This window comes from Triticum aestivum, chromosome 1B (genome assembly GCF_018294505.1).
Source record: "Triticum aestivum cultivar Chinese Spring chromosome 1B, IWGSC CS RefSeq v2.1, whole genome shotgun sequence".
Taxonomy (NCBI): Eukaryota; Viridiplantae; Streptophyta; class Magnoliopsida; order Poales; family Poaceae; genus Triticum; species Triticum aestivum.
Window position 1 is genome coordinate 450,876,268 of NC_057795.1, and position 26,172 is coordinate 450,902,439.

At 48.7% G+C, this 26,172-nt stretch overlaps 1 protein-coding gene across 1 annotated transcript; it reads right to left on the bottom strand.

The window, feature by feature from the left end:
- Nucleotides 1-24,302: 24,302 nt before the first annotated feature.
- LOC123092526 (uncharacterized) lies at nt 24,303-25,391 on the bottom strand. The gene has a single exon (XM_044514330.1). The coding sequence runs from the start codon at nt 25,101-25,103 to the stop codon at nt 24,540-24,542; it is 564 nt and encodes a 187-aa protein (XP_044370265.1). The 5' UTR covers nt 25,104-25,391; the 3' UTR covers nt 24,303-24,539.
- Between the last annotated feature and the right edge of the window lie 781 nt (nt 25,392-26,172).

The window sequence follows — 26,172 nt, forward strand, 5'->3', positions numbered from 1 at the left end:
ATCAGGGGGAGAACTTTCATCATCACTATCATTAGTAATAGCATCTTCAATAATTTCATTCTCTCTAACCCTAGCAAGTTGTTCATCAAGAAATTCACCTAATGGCACAGTAGTATCACACACAGAAGTAGTTTCATCATAAGTATCATGCATAGCAGAAGTGGCATCATCAATAACATGCGACATATCAGAATTCATAGCAGTAGCAGGTTTAGGTGTCGCAAGCTTACTCATAACAGAAGGAGAATCTAGTGCAGAGCTAGATGGCAGTTCCTTACCTCCCCTCGTAGTTGAGGGAAAAATCTTGGTTCTTTCGTCTTTTAAGTTCTTCATAGTGATCTGTTGATATATATCCCAAGTGAGTCAAAGAATACAGCTATGCTCCCCGGCAACGGCGCCAGAAATTAGTCTTGATAACCCACAAGTGTAGGGGATCGCAACAACTTTCGAGGGTAAAGTATTCAACCCTAATTTATTGATTCGACACAAGGGGAGCCAAAGAATATTCTTAAGTATTAGTAGTTGAGTTGTCAATTCAACCACACCTGGATAACTTAGTATCTGCAGCAAAGTATTTAGTAGCAAAGTAGTTTGATAGTAATGGTAACAATGGCAAAAGTAAAGATAATAGTTTTGTAGTAATTGTAATAGTAGCAACAGAAAAGTAAATAAGCGAAGCACAATATGTGAAAAGCTCGTAGGCATTGGATCAGTGATGGATAATTATGTCAGATGTGATTCCTCATGTAATAGCTATAACATAGGGTGACACAGAACTAGCTCCAATTCATCAATGTAATGTAGGCATGTATTCCGAATATAGTCATACGTGCTTATGGAAAAGAACTTGCATGGCATCTTTTGTCCTACCCTCCCGTGGCAGCGGGGTCCTAGTGGAAACTAAGGGATATTAAGGCCTCCTTTTAATAGAGAACCGGACCAAAGCATTAGCACATAGTGAATACATGAACTCCTCAAACTATGGTCATCACCGAGAAGTATCCCGATTATTGTCACTTCGGGGTTGTCGGACCATAACACATAATAGGTGACTATAGACTTGCAAGATAGGATCAAGAACTCACATATATTCATGAAAACATAATAGGTTCAGATTTGAAATCATGGCACTCGGTCCCTAGTGACAAGCATTAAGCATAGCAAAGTCATAGCAACATCAATCTCAGAACATAATGGATACTAGGGATCAAACTCTAACAAAACTAACTCGATTACGTGGTAAATCTCATCCAACTCATCACCGTCCAGCAAGCCTACGATGTAATTACTCACGCACGGCGGTGAGCATCATGAAATTGGTGATGGAGGATGGTTGATGATGATGACAGCGATGAATCCCCCTCTCCGGAGCCCCGAACAGACTGTAGATCAGCCCTCCCGAGAGAGATTAGGGCTTGGCGGCGGCTCCGTATCGTAAAACGCGATGAAACTTTCTCTCCGTTTTTTTTCTTTGCAAAACGGAATATATGGAGTTGGAGTTGAGGTCGGCGGAGCTTCAGGGGGCCCACGAGACAGGGGGGCGCGCCCAAGGGGAGGGGGCGCGCCCCCCACCCTCGTGGACAGGGTGTGAGCCCCCTGGCCTTCATGTTTTGCCAGTATTTTTTATATTTTCCAAAACTTATCTCCATAGATTTTCAGGTCATTCCGAGAACTTTTGTTTTCTGCATAATAAACAACATCATGCCAGTTATGCTGAAAACAGCGTCAGTCCGGGTTAGTTTCATTCAAATCATGCAAGTTAGAGTCCAAAATAAGGGCAAAAGTGTTTGGAAAAGTAGATATGTTGGAGATGTATCAACAAGAAAGAGAAATACATTCTCTTTACCATATGCAGCGGATATGGCAAGCACATTCTCTATGTATCATCTGGATTGTACTACACATACTACAAAACCCTAGCACATGTTACGCCCAAGATAGTTTTCCAAAATGTCTTGTAAATGACAAACTTGGCATACTCGCCTTGGTCATCAAGATATTGGGTTGAAACCAAAATTATCATTAATTCCAATAGTTTATGATTATTATGATGCTAAATTCTAACAACATTTGGATTTTATGTGCACTACAAGTGACACAGGGAAGCTAATTTTAAGGCTCGCACACCTTAAAGTCTACGCTGAACCACTCAGACTCCTTGAATGCATCAAGTTGAGGTAAGTGGCTCTTCCCATCCATTGACTAGACTATTCAGGTATTTCATGGTTCTAAAATACATATCTACATGATGGTCTTAAGTGTGTGCTTTATTCACACAAAACCATTGGCTCATTATCCTGACATCGATTTCAAGAAAATTGAATGAATAACATTGCAGAATTCTCCTTCAGTGCCTTCTCTATGGCCCTTGGATTGAAGTTTAGCAATTTTTCCTAATGTCTAGACTTAAAATGGTTTGGTAGAATCCTTTATCCAAAGAGTTAAGCTCATTGCATTATCTTTACTTTGGAATTGCAACTTACCAACTTTACCTTGGAGTCATGCAGTTTTACACGCTCATGACCAAACTACATACTATTATTCCACTCTATCTTTGATACGTGGAAATCTACCAAGTATTTCCTATCTGCGGTAATTCGGTTGCATACCGATATCACCACCCGGCATACATCATTGACCCCTCAACATATAGTTGGGATCTATGTGAGGAATAACTGTATTTCCGTCAATACCTCAAGCCCCTCGCATGGGGAGTTATTCAAGGCCAGTATGTTGATTCAATGAGGAACATTCCAGGCATTAGGGGGAGATTCAAGTACCAAAAATAATGCCAGGAAATTGGTGGAATGTTCAACACATTTCTGCCTCAAATCCACGTACTCAAAGATCTGAACCATGCGTTCAGAAGATTTGCAACACATTGCAAATAACCTGCCAGATTCATTTACTGACTATAAAGGTGTCACACAATCCTACAATCCTTCAAAAGTACGCCTGAAAGAGTGGAGGTACCAACAAAATTCACTCCACTCCCCGTTCAAAGCAACCGGGGGAGATGTATGGCAGAAGTACATCAGGATTCAGATTCTCGCAAGCAAGGATATCAAGGCCTGTGAATCAGTAAATGCAAGTCAACTTCACGTTGACAGACACCTAATGGGTAGTATACACCCAGTGGACAGGAAACCTCCACCAACCCAGGTCATAGTGCACACAATGACCGGGACATCGGAATACCCAACTCAATCACATTGGGAAATCGCGAGCAATCACCATGGGTAACGATATTTCCATCAACTATATATTGATATATAGATTCTGGAGAATCAAATAATCGGAAGTCTACAATTGTTGACATACATTTCTCAACTAGATTGCAAAAACCTTTCAAGTGATTCAGATCCAAAGACCATGGCCATGGCAAAGTGTGAACAACACTCGGACTGAACTCAAGCAAAGGGTATAATCTAGGTACAAATGACCTTGCTCAATAATGGGAAGGTATTCATAAGCAATACCTACACCAGTTTTCTTCTAGAAACATAATTGAGAACAACGAGGTGGTGAAACAAAGAGCAAGTATTGTAGCACAAGGGTTCACGCAGATACCCAACTATTCTCCAGAGGTGGAATCTCTTTCCGATAAATTATATCATTAGCAGTACAAAACCATCTATCTCTGCAGTTGATAGATGTAGTGATTACATATCCATGTGGATCACTAGTTTCAGATATGGTTGGTTCCCGATGGAATCTCACTTCTGAATCGAAATGCAGAATGCAACATACATTGTGTAAAATCAATAAGTCACCATATGGCTTATTGTTGTCGGTACATTTGGTACAACCGACGTAGTGAATGATGATTATCTATATTTGTGTGTCTGCAATGACGACACATGTAATCATCTAAAGGACGGAGTTTAAAATGAAGGATTTGGGTAAACCAAAACACCGCTCGTTACTACAACTTGAGCACCTTCATTCATACATTATGGTACACCATGTTGTCTATATCCAAAATATATTGGAGAAACTCATTGTGGACAAATCTTATCCATCCATAACTCTCATGGTAGTTCATTCTCTAGACGTAGAGAAAGATCTATTTAGACCAAGAGATGATGGAAATGAGATATTGGGACTCAATGTTCCATAATACCATTGGATCCACCAAACACAATTGGTTGGTACTCAAGAATATCTTTCGATATCTCCAAGGCATCAAACATCTTGTCCTGGTTTTTTAGTTTCATAGGAATGTGAACATCGATATTATTGGATACATCGATCAGATCCCCACTATGTCGGATCACAGACAAGCTTAGTGTTACTACTAGGTGTGGTAGCCCTCTCATGGAGAGTCTTCGAAACAGACCTCATGGCTACATCCACCAACCATTATCTCAACGATAATGTTTCTTGTGTTGCCCGGATGCAAACAGGTTACATAATAAGCAATATCGTTATATTGCATATCTTGCAAGTCAAACCATATGACTGATTTGTTCACGAAGTCTCTACCAACTTCTACATTCCAAATATATGTTCTTGGAATTGGTGTGTGACGGCTTCGAAATTTGCAAGAATCAGGGGGAGTATCTTCCTGAATTGTTCCCGTTCATTGCATCATATTATACTCTTTTTCCCTTCATGAGTTTACTATACAGGTTATCATAAAGGTTTTTAATGAGGTAATATCAACATGAGATCATATGTCATACTTTCTGTTTTCCCCACCGGGTTTTTTTGGGAAAGTATATACGACATATTTATTGTCCTCTGAACTCTATGGGTTTTCTCATATTGACTTAAAAGAGACAATAACCATTATATGTTGCATCATTTTCTCCTTATTTTTCCCATTGGGTTTGCAGGAGTTTTTGGCAACATATCAAACACTATGTTCCTCACATTTTTCCCACTGGGTTTTTGGAGGACCATGTTGTGGTTGTTTCTTTGAGATTGTTTATTTCAGTTACATCCTTGATATCAGTGGCGGATGTTGTGGTTCTAAGTCTGACAGTAGTGTAAGGGGTACTAAAGGAGAGGCAAGATCCTAGCTATGGAGTAGTTGTTCACGCAAGTGTTTTACGAGTTCAGGCCCTTCTCCGAGGAAGTAACAGCCCTACGTCTCGGTGCCCGGAGGCGGTCGACTGGATTATATGCGTGAGAGTTACAGGGGTGCGAACCCTTCTGCCAGTGGAGGGGGGTGGCTTATATAGAGGATGCCGAGACCCCAGCCAGCCCACGTAGCGGAGGGTTTAAAGTACATTAAGGCCTGGCATTACTGGTAATGCCTTATATAAAGTGTCATCATGACCATAAACACTACTTAATTACAGACCGTTTGGATACATAGTAGATCTTGAACTCCTGGTGGTCGAGTGAGTCTTCATGGTCGAGTGTCTTCAAGTTCGTCGAGTGTCTTCCAGTCCGTCGAGTGGAGTCCCTCTAGGTCGACTGGAAGATGGCTTCTTCTATAGATGTCCTCGGGGAGGGTACCTTGGACAGGTCCATGACCCTACCCCAGGTACATGACTTCATCATTAGCCCCCGAATGGATCGAGGTTTCAGTGAGGAAGGAGTTGATAATCTTTTTGACCTGTTTACTGGTGTTGTAAATGTGTCTTACTCTGGATCAATGACTTTTAAGTGAGGGTATCAACTTTTCTTTCAGTCGCCTTGATCCATTCTTTATATCTGTCGAGTGAACTTTATGAACTTGGAGATTTTCGAGCGACGGATCGCAGGAGATCTTCCGTCTGACAAGTTGCCCTGCGGTTAGCGGATTTAGTGGGATCCGAATTTAGGGAAGCGCGTGAAGCGGAGAAGGCCGCGGTACTCGGATGAGATAAGGCACAGACGCCTCGATTCCCGCGCCGCCTTTTTCGCCATGTATCGCTCGCGTGACTGTTTCGGGATTTGACAGGATTGCCTGGGCCTACCAGTCAGCCACTCGGAAGCGACTCCATATAAGGAACCGGGCGGAGGTTTTTGAACAGTGCTCCCTCATTTTCCCCTCCCCCGTGTTCAGATTCATCCGCTGCGCTTGCCATCTGTTCAGCGCCGCTGCTCCGTACCAGCCTCGTCGGCGACAATGGTGAAGGAGAAGACGGCGGCTTTGGAGCGGGCGAAGAAGGCGACGGCGAAGGCAAAGGGGAGAGCGACTAGTCGGGGTGGATCCTCGTCGCGGTCCCGCCTGTCGAAAGGTTGGATCCAGGGGGATTGGATCTGCTCGACCATCACCCAGAAGGACCTCGACGACCTGGCCAATGAAGGGCTGGTCGAGCACGGGGCAGCTAGGCTTCCGGGGACGGAGTGGCAGCCGCAGCCTCAGGAGGGTGAGTGTGTCCTCTTAGCGACCCATGTCGATCATGGGTTTTCTCTGCCGCCACATCTTTTCTTTCGGGGGTTTTTGAACTTCTTCGGGGCACAGCTCCATCACTTCACACCCAATTCCATTGCCTATCTCGCCACTTTCGTGTCTTTGTGCGAAAACTTCTTGGGTTGTCGGCTGCACTGGGGCCTTTTCAAACACATATTCACTTGTCGCTCTCAAACGGTAAAAAAGGCTAATCCAAATGACGAGAGAACCCAAGTAATCCAGATGTGCGGGGGTCTTGGGGTCCAGATGACGAGTAAGAGTGCTTTTCCAGCTATGACCCTTCCCGAGTCAGTTAGAGGGTGGTAGTCGACCTGGTTCTATTGCCAAGACCAGTCGATGCTAGGGCAGTCGACTGGGCTCCCTCCCTTCTCCATGAGTCGAGTGAACAAGCCGTCTTCTCTGAAAGTGCTACCGAAGGAGAAGGCTCAGGTTAAAATGTTGATGGAGCGTGTAGTCCAACTCATTCGTGACGGTGTGACTGGCATGGACCTTCTGGAGGTTTTCCTTCGACGGCGCATCCAGCCACTCCAGTACCGGGGCCACCCGATGTGGTTGTACTCTGGTACTGAAGACACCACTCGGGTCCACCCAGAGGAGGTCGACGACGTCACACTAGAGAGGTGGATGACTGCCATCACAGGGAACAAGGACAACCCTCGTGGGGCCAGCAGGATCCCGCCACTCGACCAGTCTTATGAACCAGACAAGGTGTGACCACTTATCTTCGATCGTAATCATGTTTCGTCCATTCTGTTTTGCTGCGGATCAGTCGATCGAATTTTGTCTTGTTTGTTATCTTTCAGGCTACCACTGAGTTGTATTCGATCCCAACGGGGCGCAAGCACAGACCAAGGAGGAGGAAGGAAGTGGAGGTGAAAGCCAAGAGGAGTGGGAATCGGATGGCGATGAGGGTGATGAAGATACTGGCTCCGATGAGGAGGAGGAGGAGGAAGTTGCACCTTCCCGCTCTGAAAGGATATCCAAGCTTGCCCATGACCCTGCAGTCGAGCGCGGCAAGGGGGCCATGCCTGTTGTGCAGTCGACCAAGCGTCCTCGGACGACCTCTCCGGCGCCGACTGAGAAAGCGCCGAAGCAATCTCGAGTGGTGCCGTCAAAGCCGACGAAGGCCTTGGCGAAGATGAAGATGGTGATTCCCACTATTTCTGGGTAATGACATAACTTGTGTCCTCTTGTTTCTCATGGATTTATTCTTGGTCGATTCGTTAGCTGACCGACTGATTTCTGAAACTGTAGTGCTGCTACTTCTGATACCTCGGCCAGACCTGAAGATCAAGAAATGGAGGATGCCGTCACTTCCAACCCTGGTATGACCTTTGAGGTTTCGTTTTCGGTCGGTGGGATCTTCGTTTTTAACTTTGACTCTTTTCTGCAGCTCCATCTAATATCATCATTGATCTTCCTGATGATGATGAAGACGAGGAACCACTGAGGCAGAGGAGGAATAGGAGAGCGTCTGCTGGCAAGACAGCTCAGGTCGTATCAGCACCTAAGACGTTGGTTGTGGAGGGGGACAACGTCACTCGGCCTACCGTATCCTTTGTGGTGTCGCTGACGAGTGCTCGTCCTTCGTCGTCGAGTGCTGGTTAGCCTTCACTTTTCTCTACCCACAACGTCCCCGAAGACCAAGAAAGCGCTGCTAAAGAAGCCATACGCCAGGCGGGGGTCATGATGGAGCAAGTGAAGGCGATTCGAGACGCCAGTCAAGCGGCTTATGACGCCAGTTCAGCTCTTCAGAGCAATGTCCACGTGGGTCGGTCACTGCCTGTTCTATTAGGATATGGTACCTGAAAACTTTTCTTTCTGAAAATCTTAGTATCTGTTGTACGCCCACTGGGTGTGTCGATTGAGATTCTGGATTGGTGGGGGCACGTTGAGTGCACCCACTGGGTGTAGTCCCCAAGGCTATGGTCGACTGCGGGCAGTTGACCATAGTCTTTATGTCTTGAACTTTTTCTCATTACTGTCTTCACTCGATCTGGTCGAATGGAATCATAAAATGGTGGGGGCACGTTGAGTGCACCCACTGGGTGTAGTCCCCGAGAATGTGGTCGACTGCTGGCAGTCGACTACGGTCTGAAGAACACCCTCTTTTTTTGGGGGGGTCGACTGACCGACTCTAGCTGATAGAACTAGTGGGGGCACGCTGAGTGCACCCACTGGGTGTAGTCCCCGAGACTACAGTTGAATGTTTAGATTCGGTTGTAGTCTTAGAAATACTACGATTTTTCTCTTAGTCACTCGGAAGTGACCTATCTTTGACGTTTGTCAATTGGTTCTTCGCAGAAATCTTGCGAGCTTACAGCTCGTTATACTGAATTGGAGAACAAGCATATCCAGCTCGAACTTGATCTGAAGCTTGTCCAGGAGAACTTCACGAAGGCGAAGGAGGAGGCAAAAGGTATGTTTGGTGAGAATCTTGATGACTGCCTTTGCTTCTTGTCCATCCCCGAGTCTGATCTTACAGATAAACTGAGGGATTCTCTGAAGAAGAAGGATCTTGACCTTGCTGAGGCGCAGAAAGCAGCTTCCGAGAAGACCAGGCTCGTAGAAGACAAGTTGGCTTCGATCAGCAAACTTGAAGAGGAAAACATTAGTCTGAAAGCTGCTCTCAACGTGGCCAACCAGGAGGTCACTTGACTAAAGAATGACAAGATGGTCCTGAGGGACAAAGCTAGCGAACTAGTGGGAAAGAAGAATGATCTGGAGGCTTATCTGGGAGGACTCGCCAAGAAGCTATTCCTCATGCTTGAAGGTAACCCTTTGTATCTGACATGCTTTTTAATTTTGGCCTCACCACCAAACTGCTGCCTTAACTTTGGGGTTGTGTCTACAGAGTTCTGCCAGAACTTTGAGGAGGAGACTGGTCGACTGGAGACGAGCCTAGATCCCATCAACTCTCCTGTGAAGGATGAAACTGCCATGAACGTGCTCCAACTCGAGTCTCGCGTTGCTACCGTTGTTGACTATCTTGCAAGGCTGAAGGCTGCGACGTCACGCATCGACACAGCGCTCTGGCCAGGAGAAGCACTTCAGAATGACCTTGAGTCTCTGATGACTCGACTGAACGAAGTTCCAAGTCGAGTGCAAGAATGGAAGAAGTCTTCTGCCAAGTGCGGTGCCGACGTTGCTCTATGTCTGGTCCATGTTCACTGCAAGGATGCACGAGAGGACAAGCTGGCAGCTCTCAAGGTGGCCAATACCAAGAAGCATGACTTCCGATCCTTCATGGAGACCTTCATCACTGCTGCCACTCGGATCGTAGATGGAATCGACCTGGATGAGTTCGTTGCGCCTTCCAGCCCTCCACAGGAGGGGTAAAAAACTTCTATGCTTGATGCTTTAAATTTGCCTCGGAATGCCGAGTGGTTTTTGTAACCGACAAACTTTAACAGGCTTGGTGCCTGAGCACTTATGGATCCGTAATACGTTATCTGAACTTAGGTTTGCCGTTGAATATGTTTGCTTCTGCCTTCGAACGATCATCATCCTTTGCTTGGAATATATACTAGTGTTTGTGATGCTCTTTTGCAGGTAGGGACGAAGCACAAATTGTAATCGACTTGTACTCATCATGCTTAGGCGAGCGCTGGGCTGCAGCTAAGCCCCCGAGTGGGAGGTTTGCACTCCACTCGATAGGATTTTCAAAAACTTAGGCGAGCACTGGGCTGCAGCTAAGCCCTCGAGTGGGAGGCTTGCTCACCACTCAGTAGGATTTTAAAAACATAGGCGAGCACTGGGCTGCAGGTAAACCCCCGAGTGGGAGGCTTGCTCACCACTCGGTAGGATTTTAAAAACTTAGGTGAGCACTGGGCTGCAGCTAAGCCCCCGAGTGGGAGGTTTTCTCACCACTCGGTGGGATTCTAGAAACTTAGGCGAGCACTAGGCTATAGCTAAGCCCCCGAGTGGGAGGTTTGCTCTCCACTCGGTAGGATTTCAGAAACTTAGGCGAGCACTGGGCTGCAGCTAAGCCCCCGAGTGGGAGCTTTGCTCACCACTCGGTAGGATTTTAGAAACTTAGGCGAGCACCGGGCTGCAGCTAAGCCCCCGAGTGGGAGGTTTGCTCTCCACTCGGTAGGATTTCAGAAACTTAGGCGAGCATTGGGCTGCAGCTAAGCCCCCGAGTGGGAGGTTTGCTCACCACTCGGTAGGATTTTAAAAACTTAGGCGAGCACTCGGCTGCAGCTAAGCCCCCGAGTGGGAGGTTTGCTCACCACTCGGTAGGATTTTAAAAACTTAGGCGAGCACTGGGCTGCAGCTAAGCCCCCGAGTGGGAGGTTTGCTCTCCACTCGGTAGGATTTCCATGGTGTATCTCCGAAGGAGAAGATAGCAGTCGACCTGCGCTTCATCCTCCTTGTGGAGCGCATGTTGTATTTGTGGCGTAGCTCGGAAGGAGAAGGCAGGAGTCGACATGCGCCTCGTCCTCCTTGCGGAGCGCATGTTGTATTTGTGGCGTAGCTTGGAAGGAGAAGGCAGGAGTCGACCTGCGCCTCGTCCTCCTTGCGGAGCGCACGTTGTATTTTATACTTAGGCGAACACTAGGTTGCAGCTAAGCCCCCGAGTGGGAGGCTGACTCACCACTCGGCAGGATTTTGTTTAAACTTAGGCGAGTACTTGGACTGTAGCTAAGCCTCCGAGTGGAAGGCTGGCTTACCACTCGGTAGGATTTTGTTTTAAACTTAGGCGAAACGGATTCGTGGCTAAGCCTCCGAGTGGAAGGCTGGCTTACCACTCGGTAGGATTTTGTTTAAACTTAGGCGAAAAGGATTCGCAGCTAAGCCTCTGAGCGGGAAGCTGGCTCACCACTCAGTAAGGATTTTTTTTTACAAACTTAGGCGAAACGGATTCGCAGCTAAGCCACCCACTGGGGGACTGATTTGTGTGAACAAAAGTAACAACAATCACTGGGAAAATTATAAAACTCTTGTCTTTGATAAATAAACTACAGAAGTACTTTTATTACAACTCATCCGAGTGAATACTTAAGTATAAAAGGGGCGGAGCAGATCCACATTCCAAGCTCGTGGCTCGTCAATCTGGCGATCGACGTTGTAAAGACGGTATGCTCCATTGTGGAGAACTTTGGTAACAATGAAGGGGCCTTCCCAGGTAGGGGCGAGTTTGTGCGGCTTCTGTTGGTCCACTCGGAGGACCAAGTCTCCTTCTTGGAAAGCTCGGCTCTTCACATTTCTGGCATAGAATCGGCGCAAGTCTTGCTGATAGATGGTCGACCTGATCATGGCCATCTCTCTTTCTTCTTCCAGAAGGTCGACTGCGTCCTGTCGGGCTTGTTCTGCTTCGACTTCAGAGTAGAGCTCGACTCGCGGTGCATTGTGAAGCAGGTCACTTGGCAGAACCGCTTCAGCTCTGTAGACCAGAAAGAACGGAGTTCTCCCAGTCGACCGATTTGGAGTAGTCCTCAATCCCCAAAGAACTGATGGAAGTTCGTCGACCCACGCGCCTGCTGCGTGCTTGAGGTCACGCATCAACCGGGGTTTCAGTCCTTGAGAATTAGGCCGTTTGCTCTTTCTGCTTGTCCATTCGACAGGGGGTGGGCGACTGAAGCGTAGTCGACTCGAGTGCCTTGAGAAGCGCATAAGGCTTTGAACTGATCGGAATCGAAGTTTGACCCATTATCAGTGATGATGCTATGCGGAACTCCATATCTGAATATCAATTCTCTGATGAAGCTGATGGCAGTGCCAGCATCAAGATTTTTAATGGGCTTGGCTTCGATCCACTTGGTGAACTTGTCGACTGCCACCAGTACATGGGTGAAGCCGCTCCTGCCAGTTCTCAGTGGTCCAACCATATCTAACCCCCAAACAGCGAAAGGCCAGACGATTGGAATGGTCTTCAAGGCTAAGGCGGGCTTGTGTGACATATTGGAGTAGAACTGACATCCTTCACATTTGTCGACTATCTCTTTCGCCATTTCATTTGCTCTGGGCCAGTAAAAGCCTGCTCGGTATGCTTTAGCCACGATGGTCCGAGAGGACGCATGATGGCCACAGGTCCCCGAGTGGATATCGTTGAGAATCATTCGACCCTCTTCCGGTGTTATGCATTTCTGGCTGACTCCAGTCGCGCTTTCTCTGTACAACTGTCCCCTCATGACAGTAAAGGCCTTGGATCGACGGACGATCTGCCGAGCATCTTCTTCATTCTCTAGGAGCTCTTTCCTTAGGATATACGCGATGTAAGGCACTGTCCAGTCGGGAGTGATAACCAGAACTTCCATGATTAAGTCAACCACGGCTGGGACCTCAACTTCAGTCGGATCCGTGGCACTTTTTGGCTGCAGGGCTTCTTCGGTGAAAGGATCTTCTTGAACTGAAGGCGTGTGAACATGCTCCAAAAATACGCCACTCGGGATGGCTTCTCTTTTGGAACCTATCTCCGCCAAGTCATCAGCTGCTTGGTTTTTCAGTCGGGGAACATGATGGAGCTCTAATCCCTCGAATTTCTTCTCCAGCTTTCTGACTGCATTGCAGTAACCAATCATAGCTGGCTTCTGACGTCCCACTCCTTCATAACTTGGTTAACCACCAAATCCGAGTCACCATAGACCATGAGGCGCCGGACGCCGAGTGAAATGGCCATACGCAACCCATACAAAAGTGCTTCGTATTCTGCTTCGTTGTTGGAGGAGTCAAAGTGAATCTAGAGTATGTATCTGAGCTTATCTCCTCGGGGAGAAACCAACACTACTCCGGCACCGGAACCATTCAGCATTTTAGAACCATCAAAAAACATAGTCTAGTGCTCCGAGTGAACTTGAGTCGGTAACTGTTGTTCAGTCCACTCGGTGAGGAAATATGCTATTGCTTGGGACTTGATAGCTTTCTTTGCCTCAAATTTGATATCAAGGGGAAGGAGTTCAATCGCCCATTTTGCCACTCGACCAGTTGCATCTTTGTTGTGCAGAATCTCTGATAGCTGACGACTGTGATGGTATGGTCAGAGAAGTAGTGAGCAACTTTCTTCGTGGTCATATAAATTCCATACACAAGCTTCTGATAATGAGGGTATCGTTGCTTTGATGGGGTCAGGACTTCAGAAATATAGTATACTGGGCGCTGAACTTTGAAGGTTTTCCCTTCTTCTTCCCGCTCGACCGTAAGTACTGTACTGACGACTTGTCCTGTGGCTGCAATGTAAAGCAGCAAAGGCTCTTTGCTGATCGGGGCAGCAAGCACCGGCTGGGTGGAAAGCAGGGTTTTTAACTCTGCAAACGCTGCGTCAGCTTCAGGAGTCCACTCGAACTTGTCTGACTTCTTCATCAGTCGGTAAAGAGGCAATGCCTTCTCACCGAGACGAGAGATGAATCGACTTAAAGCGGCCAAGCAACCAGTAAGCTTCTGAACATCGTGCACACGCACAGGTCGTTTCATTCGGAGTATAGTGCCCACTTTCTCTGGGTTTGCATCGATTCCTCGTTCGGAAACGAGAAAACCGAGTAACTTTCCGCCAGGAACTCCGAATGTGCACTTGGATGGATTAAGCTTGATATCATACCTCCTGAGGTTGGCAAATGTTTCAGCGAGGTCAGTCAGCAGGTCGGAACCTTTCCGTGACTTGACCACAATGTCATCCATGTATGCTTCCACATTCCGACTGATTTGAGTGAGCAAACACTTCTGAATCATCCTCATGAACGTGGCTCCGGCATTCTTGAGGCCGAATGGCATGGTGACATAACAGAAGCACCCAAATGGGGTGATGAAAGCTGTCTTGATCTCATCGGGTCCATACAGACGGATCTGATGGTATCCGGAATAGGCGTCTAAGAAAGACAGTCGCTCACATCCCGCAGTCGAGTCGACTATTTGATCGATGCGGGGAAGAGGAAAATGATCTTTCGGGCAGGCCCGATTGATATGTTTAAAGTCAATGCACATGCGAAGTGAGTTGTCCTTTTTGGGGACCATGACAACATTGGCGAGCCACTCGGAGTGGTAAATCTCTCGGATAAACTCTGCTGCTAAGAGCCGAGCCACCTCTTCGCCAATAGCCTTCCTTTTCTGGACGGCGGACCGTCGCAGATGTTCCTTGACAGGTTTTGCCTTTGAATCGACTCGCAGACGATGCTCAGCCAGCCCCCTGGGTACACCTGGCATGTCAGAAGGTTTCCATGCAAAGATGTCCTAGTTCTCACGGAGGAACTGGATGAGCGCTTCTTCCTATTTGGGGTCGAGTGTTGTGGAGATGTGAGTCGGAGCAGCGTTGGGGTCGGTCGGGTGGATGTGAACTAGTTTTGTCTCACCGGACGACTGAAATGCTGATTCCGTAGCGGGCTTCTTGGCTCGCAACAAATCACTCGGATCTGTGTTCCTCTGGTGTTCCTGCCACTCTTCTGCCACCATCTGAGCAACGGCGATCTTTGAGCCTTTCTAGAATCACTCTTCTGCCTTCTTGCGATTACCAGTAATAGTGATGACGCCTTTAGGGCCAGACATCTTCAATTTGAGGTACACGTAGCATGGTCGAGCCATAAAACGTGCATAAGCTGGCCTGCCCAAAATAGCGTGGTACGCACTCTAGAAGTCTACAACCTCAAATGTCAGCTTTTCTTTGCGGAAGTTCTTGGAATCACCAAAAACCACATCGAGAGCAATCTGGCCAAGTGATGCGGCCTTCGTGCCAGGAATGACTCTATAGAAACTCATGTTGCTCGTGCTGAGTCTGGACATCGGAATGCCCATCCCTTTCAGCGTGTCAGCGTGCAGTATATTCAAACTACTGCCACCATCCATCAACACTTTAGTCAGTCGAGTGCCCTCAATGACTGGGTCGACCACCAGAGCTTGCCTCCCAGGGGTGGCTATGTGCGTCGGGTGATCAGACTGGTCGAATGTGATGGCTGTCTGAGACCACTTCAGATAATTGGGTGTTGCTGGAGCAACCATATTCACCTCTCGGTTTATAACTTTCAGTCGACTTTTGTTCTCAACGTCAGCAAAAATCACCAGAGTAGAATTGACCTGAGGGTATTCCTCGTCACTATCTCCCTTGTCCTCAGCTTTGTCTGACTCCTTTTCCTTATCCTTGGGTTGTTTCCCCTGGAACTGCTGTATCAGAAGTCGACACTGTCGAGTGGTATGCTTCGGGTAAATGAAATTACCCTCTTCATCTTTCTTCGTGTGGATGTGACACGGCAAATCCATCATGTCATTTCCCTCTTTATCCTTCACTTTCTTGGAGTTCCAAGGTCCTTTGGGCTTTCCTTTGAACTTTTCTTGAGTCACGGCCAAGGTTTCTCCAGGAGCAGCTGGCTCGGCTTTCCTCTTTTGCTTCCGACTGGAGTTCCCTCCTCGGGTTTCCTAGGCGACTGACTTGTGCTTGCCGCTTCGAAGCCGATCCTCTTCCTCACCATTGGCATATTTGGTGGCTATCTCCATCATTCGACTCAGAGACATGTCTCCAGTTCGACCAAATTTCAGGCTTAGCTCTCTGTACTTTACGCCTTCCTTGAAGGCGCAGACTGCCTGGTGATCAGATACATTCTCCACTGTTTGATGCAACGTGATCCATCTCTGGATGTAATCTCTCAGAGTCTCATTCGACTTCTGCACACAAGATTGCAACTCTGTCAGTCCTGCTGGTCGCTTGCACGTTCCTTCGAACGTTCTGACAAACACTCGGGAGAGGTCCTCCCATGTGTAAATGCTGCTGGGTGTCAACTGATTCAGCCATGCTCTGGCTGACCCTTCCAACATAAGAGGCAGATGTTTCATGGCCACCTCGTCATTTCCGCCGCCGATCTGGACAGCCACTCGGTAGTCTTCAAGCCAAGTATCGGGCTTAGACTCACCGTTGAACTTGCTGACTCCAGTCGCCAACCTGAAGTTGGGAGGAATCACTGCGGCTCGGATGGCTCTGCTGAAACACTCTGGTCCGGAGACATGCACTCGGCTGCTGGTGGGCACATATCTGTCGTTGCCCTCTCTGTGAGCTCTGTTCCGGTCGACCAGACCTTGAACGATGATGGATCTCGCATCAAAGCCTGGTTCCCTGGGGTCGACTGGGATTCTTCGTCCGCCACTGTGCTGGCGCCTATCATCCTGCTGTCGAGGCACATAGGATCCACCCCTTGGAGGAGGAGTGGGCGCTCGACGTCGATCGTTGCGATCTAATCGGTGATCATACTGCTCATGGTTCCTGTACTGATCATGCCGGTCACCACGCCCTTCACGCCTCGGGGGCGATCTAGGGCTATGAGCCGACTGGACCGTATTCGCTGCCACGGATCTGTTGTGAATCCTGTTCTGCGACTGCGATACAGCTGAATTCTGATCTCCTGCTGCCCGGAGCAAATCTCTGATCTGCATCAAGCCTCTGCCAGCCTCTGACTGGGAAGGCTGAATTGACTCTGCTATACGGGCTGCAGCTGCTAAATTCTGAATCGGAGTTCGGTATACCTAAGTCGGAGGTGGGAAGAGCTGACGTCGACTGGAGTCAGGGACTCGTTGTCGTGCACGCTCGTCGAGTGCTCGCTGAAGGTTTTCCAGTCGAGTGCGCTCAGCCAGGTTGGCCAAGCGCGCGTCCTCCAAGGCGCGAGCCTGAGGGGTTTCTCCAATGATAGGAGTATGAAGAGCATCCATGTTCCGGCGGCGAAGTTCTTCCCTCTGCAGCGAATTGAGGGGCTCGGGAAGGTATTCCTCATGGGGATGCGACGGATCGCCTCCGCCGTTACCTCCCTCAACGCCAGAAAAGCCGGGGGGACCGTGTGTTCCATTAACCATCAGGACCTCCACCGCTGGATTACTGTTGTCGCACTCGGATGCAGTCTCTGCGGAGCCAGTCGACAGGTCGAACAGGCCGTAGAGAGATTCGTCGGGCTCGATTGCCGCGACTTGGGCGGCGGTCGACTGGCGAGCCACCGCGTGCCTTACCCACCGCTGAAGCCTTGACCGACCGAAGCGCTTGCGTCAGCGGGAAGCTGGGAGGGAGGATGACACAAAAACCGGTCGATACTGGGTCGACGGTTGCCGTAGGAGGACACCGCGGACGCACACGCGGAAGTGCATCGCACCGCGGACTGGGAGCGCGTCGACTCGAGCGGAGCCTCCTGAAGCCAGGCAGAGTCGTCGGCGATGAACGTGAGCGCGCCGAGGCGGATCTCGCAGCCCTCGACCAAAACTCCGCCTGAAACCATGACGAAGGCGATCGGAAAAATTGCAACTTCTCCAATAAATCGCTAAGACACCTGCCCCACGGTGGGCGCCAACTGTCGTGGTTCTAAGTCTGACAGTAGTGTAGGGGGTACTAAAGGAGAGGCAAGATCCTAGCTATGGAGTAGTTGTTCACGCAAGTGTTTTACGAGTTCAGACCCTTCTCGGAGGAAGTAACAGCCCTACGTCTCGGTGTCCGGAGGCGGTCGACTAGATTATATGCGTGAGAGTTACAAGGGTGCGAACCCTTCTGCCAGTGGAGGGGGGTGGCTTATATAGAGGATGCCGAGACCCCAGCCAGCCCACGTAGCGGAGGGTTTAAAGTACATTAAGGCCTGGCGTTACTGGTAACGCCTTACATAAAGTGTCATCATGACCATAAAGACTACTTAATTACAGACCGTTTGGATATAGAGTAGATCTTGAACTCCTGGTGGTCGAGTGAGTCTTCATGGTCGAGTGTCTTCAAGTTCGTCAAGTGTCTTCCAGTCCGTCGAGTGGAGTCCCTCTAGGTCAACTGGAAGACGGCTTCTTCTAAAGATGTCCTCAGGGAGGGTACCTTGGACAGGTCCATGACCCTACCCCAGGTACATGACTTCATCAGCGGATCCAGGAATTCAATTTTGGGTGTTCTAATTTTTTTTCACCCTAACCAAGAAGTTCATTGGTCCACGGCAATACAAATTGTTCACAATAGTAACAATATCTCGGGAGAAGAAGAAAATTACAAAGAGCTATATCATAAAACCAAAGATAATTTATTCAATCCTCGAAAGAAGGATAATTCATTTGTTTACTTTTTTTACTAATGAAATCAATCCAAAGATAATGCATTTGTTGTTTCTAAATCAACAGTATTCCTCTTTACTAATGTGGTCATGTACAGAGCTATATATCTCTAAATCCAAATATAAGCTACACATGTACCGGTCAATGAATGAAATTCCAGACTGGAACTTCGGACTGAGCTTTTTTAGGGGTATTTGGACTGTGCTTAGGACATCTACAACCAAGCATCCCAAATCCGCCTCAAACGTCCGGGCGCGTCCGCCACGTCGGACTGGCGGCCGGTTCCCAGATGAAAACACTGTGAAACCAGACGGTCTGAAGCTTGTCTCCTCCGTCGCTATGTGGCACTGCTCTGGCAGGTCGCATAGTGCCCTAGCCCGACTATTTAAGCAGACCGCTGGCATCGAAACCCTATCCATCCACATTTCACCCATTCCGTCCGCCGCCGCCGCTACTTTACACTCACCGTCGACATCATGGACATCTTCGACAGTGAGGCGTAGTTAGCTAGCATGTACATAGTATGTAGGATTTCTTTTTGCATGAATTGTATCGATCTAGGGGAGGAAATATGAGACTCGGATGCATAGCATCAAATATGAGGTGTGACCGGTCACTATCCGCGGACGCGCCCGGTCGCGTCCGCATGCGTTTAAGGGGTTAGACTTGCCAAGTCCGGTTGTAGATGCTCTTAGTATCTCTCATGCGTGAGGGCAGAGGTGCTTCATTGCTGCTCTGGGCTACTGGTTAGTTAGGTGTGGTTGGTAGCCTATGGGTCAGTATTGGTATGTTTGCCACATGCGAGCTGTTGTGTAGTCTCTCAAAGTATGCTACTCTTAGTATTTTTTGCCATATATCTATATATAGGAATTTTGTGCAGCAAATTTTGGGTGTACAACTGTACACCCTTGACCCATACTGGATCCGCCCCTGCTTGATATTGTGCTCTTTGATGCCGTAGTGTTCATGTCGTGTCAGCATGCGATGACGGTCGGGTGAGTGTAGCAAGGCAAGATCTGGCGGCGCAAAAGGAGCTGACAGAGCAGAGCAGGACGGTGAAAATGGACGTCTTGTTCTAAAACTCAATGCAAAATGACTTCAATTTGAAAAAAAATCACAAACTGGATCCTTTCTGCATGACGCTCCACGCCCTAGCTCCGGGCGTCATGCAAAAGGGTCAGTTTGTGAAATATTTTCAGATTGGGTCATTTTGTGTCGAAGTTTTGAAAAATGGCTGGTTTCGTCCATTTTCACGTGCGACGATGGCTTTTGGTTCAAGGGCTTTTATATGCAAGCGTCCCAAGTGTGTTGTGGTAAATGTAATCTGAAAGAATCCTTTGGCTGATTCCTCGGGACTCAGCGCCTGTGGCTTGCCTCCCTTGCACTAAAGAGGAAACTGGCGCTCTGCGCCCGCTGGCGCCCGCGTGGCCTTGGTCGTCATGGCTCACGTCAGCTAAGCCTCGTGAGGTGCACCTTGCATGGAACTCTCCGCCCCTCGGGAGCCAGCCTGAAGAGGCCGGTCCCCTCGGGGGTCTTGGCATCGTCCCCCTCGCGAGGCTTGGCCCCTCGCGAGGGTCTTGAGTTGTTGATGTCGAAGCTGGGTCGTACTAGGCCGTCGATGGAGCCACGTGGTGGGCCGCAGGCAAGCAAGTCTGGATACCCCCATATCCAGAACGCCGACAATTATGCTAAGCTAACAGATGTGTCTTGTCCATCACATCATTCCACTAATGATGTGATCCCATTTATCAAATGACAACTCATGTCCATGGCTAGGAAACTTAACCATCTTTGATCAACAAGCTAGTCTAGTAGAGGCATACTAGGGACACAGTGTTTTGTCTATGTATTCACACATGTATCAAGTTTCTGATTAATATAATTCTAGCATGAATAATAAACATTTATCATGAGTAAGGAAATTTAAAATAACAACTTTATTGCCTCTAGGGCATATTTCCTTCAATCACCCACACAACCAGTCCAGCCAAAAACGAATCGAAGAGCCATTACCTACCACAAACTTGACGTGATCACGAAAAACATCTTTCACCTTCACCATATCACGAAACAGGAAACCACCCACAGTAGGTGCAAACAGATGGCTACTGTTAAGTAATATTTAGCTTTCAAAAGATCAAACCACAAAGTCCTAGCCCCCGAATTAAGAATCCTCCACCACCATTTGATAATAAGACACTTGTTCATCACAGAAGTATACAAAATGCCCCACCCCCCAAGGTTCTTGGTCTTACATATGAGTTTCCACTTAAGAGTCTGTATTAACGCTTGTTGTAGAGTTAAAAAATGGTGCAATGTTTGTCAAACCCAGCATGGGTGCCTTCCAAAAGGCGGTTAAAACCCATCAGAAACATAGGGAGGGAAGAGAGATAAGAATTGATCAAGCGGGCCTTGCCAGCAGAGGAATTATAGTGACCGCGCAAAGGCATCACCGGGTTCCCCACCTTAGTAATAGCTGGCGCGAACTCTTTAGCACAGAGCCTATACTGAGCGATTTGTATACCAAGATATTTAAACGGAAAGGATCCTAAATTGCAACGGTCTTAGAAACGCCAGTAAAAATGACTTCACTCTTAGAAAAGTTAATCTTGAGTCCAGAAAGTGCCTCAAAACAAAGCAGAATAAATTTCAGATTGGCAATACAAAGGTCATCAGCCTAAATCATAATGATAGTATCATCAGCATATTGCAGGTGTGAGATGCCAGAGGGGATCAGGTGAGAAACCACAGGAGATATGTGACCCGCATTAGCAGCTCTAGAGAGGATGCAAGAGAATGCACCAGCCACAAAATTAAAGAGAATGGGAGAGATGGGGTCTCCTTGTCTAAGGCCCCGACCATTGGCGAAATAAAGGCCCACTACCCCATTAATAGCCACAGTCGTGTGTCCACCCAAGAGAAATTGCATGAGCCGGTGAATGTAGGCTCCATCAAAGCCTTTAAAGAGTAGAGCAGAGAAAATCCCAACTAACAGAATCATAAGCCTTCTCAAGTCCAGTTTGAGTATCACCGCCCTAGAGTTCCTTGCCCTAAGATCATGGACAATCTCATGGAGACTGAGAATCCCATCAAGAATAAAGCGCCCCTTGATAAAGGCAGACTGATTCTGACTAACGACATGATGTGCAACCGGCGACAACTTGGTAGCAAAAACCTTGGCCGGGAATTTGGCGAAATTATTGATCAAAACAATGGTCATAAACTGACGAATAGAACCAACACCTTTGACTTGGGGATGAGAGAGAGGATAGTGTAATTGAGACGAGATATATCAACCATCCCCAAACAAAACCCTTGAATAACAACATAGACCAAAGACTTAAGGTAATCGAAAAACCATCAGGCCTGGACGCAGAATTGGAGTTCGAGGAGTCGACAGTCGCGTCAATCTCCTCCGAAGAAGGGGGGGTCAAGAGAAAAGCATTTTCTTTTTTTCGAGGGGTACGCCAAGAGCGTACCTAAGCTTTATAGAAGAAGGAAATATTTACAAGAAGAGTTTTCAGGCTCGCGCCACACTCCGGCGGAAACCAACAAAACCCCTACACCCACACTACCCGACTACTCACACAACTGATGTACACTCCGAGCTCCTGCCGCTAACCAAAGTCGCAACTCGTGATAAATCCTTGTCGATAGCTCCCATTCATTGATTGTGTCTCTTCCTCCAAATACTCGCCCATTACGTTGCGTCCAAATACTCCCACAAATCAACATGACCAAAGAGTCAAACCCCTTTCGAACTCCCTTTGGCATGCTCTTCCGGGATCTGGGCCACCAGTCTTGCAACCGCTCCGAGGTCAAAGGCACAAGCTGCAGGTTTATATTGGCCCACCTGAAGCATTGGACCCACACCTGCCTCGAGTAGACGCACTGTAGCATAATATGATCAACCGAATCCTCCTCCTGATCACACAGAAAGCAGACCAGCGTGGCATCTTGCAACCCATGTCGAAATCGTCTGTCAGAAGTCCAAAATCTGCGCTTCACGGCCAGCCACATGAACAATCTACATGCCAGTGGGGCCCAGCACTTCCACAACCCCTTAGCGCATCCAAGTTTAATAGCTCCCTCGTTCATGATCCGGTACGCTGATGCTGCCGAGTACTGGCCCGCGGCATTCCACTTCCATATGGCCTGATCACCCACGTTTGGATCCAAGTTCAGCTCGCTAAGGGTCTCCCATAGGTGAATAAACTGCATCAGTCCATCTGTGGATAACTCACCTTGATATCGTTGATTCAATTGCCTAAGAAGAGGCCCTCCCTCACCGATATTTTGTTCACCGTCTGGGTTCTAACCTTCCTAGTCACCAGCGGAGCAATCTCAGCAATTCACATTCCATTGACCCATCTATCCTTCCAAAACAGCACTCGGTTCCCATCTCCAACTTTCCAGTGAACCAAACTGGCAAACGCAGCCTGCATCTCTTTGTCAGCGGACATGGTAGGGACGCACCTCCCCACAGGCCAAAGAGATCTCGAGATGGTAATGCCAGTATTTTTTATTATATTTACGGTGCTTTGTACTTTTTATTATTTATCGCACGAGTAGACGAGCCTCGGATAAAAAACTCCGCCCACAAGAAGTGACTTAAATCCTTAAAAGACTTTATTGCAGTCATCACTTGTAGGACGATTGATTACCTTCTGTGTGTCATCTCCCTCCCAACATTTGATAAATCAGAACGCGTAGTGTTTGCCACCCAAAGAGCTAAGATATATCCAGAACAAGGTATAATTCGGATGATTCAAAAAATAAATAAGGTAGTAGAAATTAAGCTACCAGTGTGCTCGAAAGGATCAGAATCAGATGCTACGTTATTCTTTTGCATTCAGTTCTTGTATATATATCACAAAGATCTGCTGGTCCTAGAAGGCTCAAGAGGGCAGTGACTTGTGAAAGTGACAGTTACTTATACTCGCAGGACTTTGTGCTCACACAACACACAATCATTGTCATAGAACCATGTTGTAGCTGTTTCTTTGCGATTGTTTATTTCAGTTACATCCTTGATATTGTGCTCTTTGATGCCGTAGTGTTCATGTCGTGTCAGCATGCGATGACGGTCGGGTGAGTGTAGCAAGGCAAGATCTGGCGGCCAGTTTGTGAAATATTTCCAGATTGGGTCATTTTGTGTCAAGTTTCAAAAAATGGCCGGTTTCGTCCATTTCCACGCGCGACGGTGGCTTTTGGTTCAAGGGCTTTTATATGCAAGCGTCCCAAGTGTGTTGTGGTAAATGTAATCTGAAAGAATCCTGAGAGACCGTAGTAGCCTTTCTCCTTAGGCTCAAACAGTTCAGTTCATTTCTGGTGAGAGGTTTTACAAAATCCATGTACTTTCTGCCTACCAGTTGGTAGTATGATTTGGGTGGGTGCCAATCCAATTGGCAATTGTCGCGCCCGTCTGATAGCGATGTTGGAGCTGGTTTCTTCCTTCGCTGTTGTCATCGTTGGGCTCCTCGTTTCTTGTTTTGCTGCTGTGGACCATGAGAATCCAATCAAACCGTGGAGCTCTCAACAGCACGAACGTCCCGAGGTGATAAGAAGACCGTTCTGGCTCGCTCTTCGCCAGCCAACAGAGAACCCACTCAGCCCACGCGAGAAGAAAATCGGCCGACTTTTACGGATGGACAAAATAAGGTCGAAACATAGATGACCTGGGCGCTGGGATTGCCCGACCATGCTGTACTCTTCGTCAGATCATTTCTTATCGTGGGAAGCACAACAAGTAAAGTACGTGCGTACCTACACGTCACCCGCTGGCCAAGTCAGCCGCCAAATACGAAAGGTACACTTCGGATTGCACAGCTTCATCTCAAAGCGCAGCGGAAAAGGCAATGGGAAAAAGGCTCTCGCGCCGTGGGACATCAACCAATACTTTGGCAAAGTCGATCACGGAGTAGTCAGTCGAACGCACTGACTGCCATGAGATGAGATGAGATGAGACAAAGATGCAAAAGACGAGGGAGAATCCATCGCCCGTCGTTTCCTTTTGGCACCACCGTGTCCGATGGCTCTCACGCGGTAGATGCTTTACATGCCGACGGTGGAAGAAGCACGGGGAAGGTGAACTCGACCGGACGCCACGCAACACGAGGAAAAAATAAACCTGTGTATACCTTCTTTTTCCGGATGTAAAATTTTTTGTACAGCAATGTGCAGTAACGAACGGCGGATCGACGGGCACCTAATCAAAATCGGCGGCGGGGCTTGCGTCGTCGTCGTCGTCCTCTTCGGCGGCGGCGGCGGCGGCGGCGGCGTGCGGGTTGCAGTCGTCGGAGTAGAAGTCGTTGCGCTCGATGAGGGAGCGGAGGCCGGGGTCCTCCTTGCCGTTGGCGCTCGGGTTGGGCTCCAGCGAGCAGTCCCCTTCGGGGCACAGGCAGCACCACGCCGGCAACGCGGCGGTTCCCGCGCCAGAGCGCCCCTCCTCCTCGCCGCGGACGGCGTCGCCGCGGCCGTGATCGTCAGGCCTCTCCCTCCGGCCCCTCCTCTCCTGGACCACCGAGACGTTGCCCCAGCAAGCGGGCGGGGGAGGCAGCCGGTCCCGAATCGCCCTCACGACCTGCTCCCGCCGCTTGCTCTTGCGCCTCCCCTGCTTCTTGGCTCCCCCTTCCGCCGACGCGGCCGAGCCGGACGAGGACGGGTGGGACTGGCCCGGCCTCTGCCGCCGAAGCGCGCCCACGAGACCGGCGGCGGCATCAGCGCCGCCTCTCTCTCCGTCGACCCCACCATTGGCTCTCCCCTCCCGCATACATGCAACCGCCACCGCCAGGGCGGACACGCGGCAACAGCAACGGCGGCCACGGGAGCGCCCCAACCCGCCAAACCCGGCGTCTGGTGGCGGCGCGGCGCGGCGCGATGCGATTTTCGGCGCTGGTTTGGGGATTGGGAAGGGGAGGGGGGAGGAGGGCGTGCACCTAAAATTTCGGTTCCGTGTGGTGTGCTGTGGTGGTATTATTGCGGCCGCACAGCTTGCGCTTGCATTTGCATCAACGTTGTCGCCTTGGCTTGGCTTGGCTGGCTGGCTGGCTGGCTTGGATGGACAGCTTTCTTGTTCCCATCTCCCTTTCGTCACAGGTGTAAGTTAAGTTGAGAAACAAGGAACTGCCGCGTCAAAAAAACAAATGGTAGGAGTATGAAACGAATGATTTGGAGGGTGGATGAGTATCTGATAAGAAAACATTATTTAACAGGACTGGTGATCTAGCAAGGAGCAATAAGGTCACCGTTTGGTGGTGCGGCGACACGTTGTTAGATACTAGATGATGCGTTCAAATGGTTGGAATATAATGTGATGGTAGAAATCGCAGCGCTTGGGAACATAAAGGCGTTTTGCGCTGGGTTGCTTAAAAAGCTTGCCCCACCGCTTCTCAAAGAGTTCGAAGGGCTGCGAGCGGTTAAACCAGGCCATGACCCGTTTACCCCACGCCGCACAACTCGATCCGTCTGTGCAAGTAGCTCTAGGAAGACGAAGGCCTCGGCAGCCGAAACGGTGCTGCTTAGAACCTTGGGCCTGGACTGTGATGATCTGGCAGTCTCGGAAGATGCGCTAGGTCAGCTCCGTACAGTCTTCGACTCACCACTACAGGAGCCGCAGTTGAGGGCCATCACGGCTATCTTTGGGAAGGCAATACCGCTCAACCTCGCAGAGGAGGCAGGGATGGCAGAGCCGATCTTGGCGCAGTAGGCACGTTGGTGCCGGTGATGTTGGAGGAATTTCGTTCCGATGTCGTTCAATGCTTTGGAGTTAGTGTGTTGGAATGTAAGAGGCCTTAACAGTCCGGCCAAAAGGAAGGCACTTAGGGGTTTTGTGGATTCCA

Bases quoted from the DNA above. Each gene is read 5' to 3' on its own strand.
- LOC123092526 (XM_044514330.1), bottom strand. From the start codon at position 25,103: ATGCGGGAGGGGAGAGCCAATGGTGGGGTCGACGGAGAGAGAGGCGGC.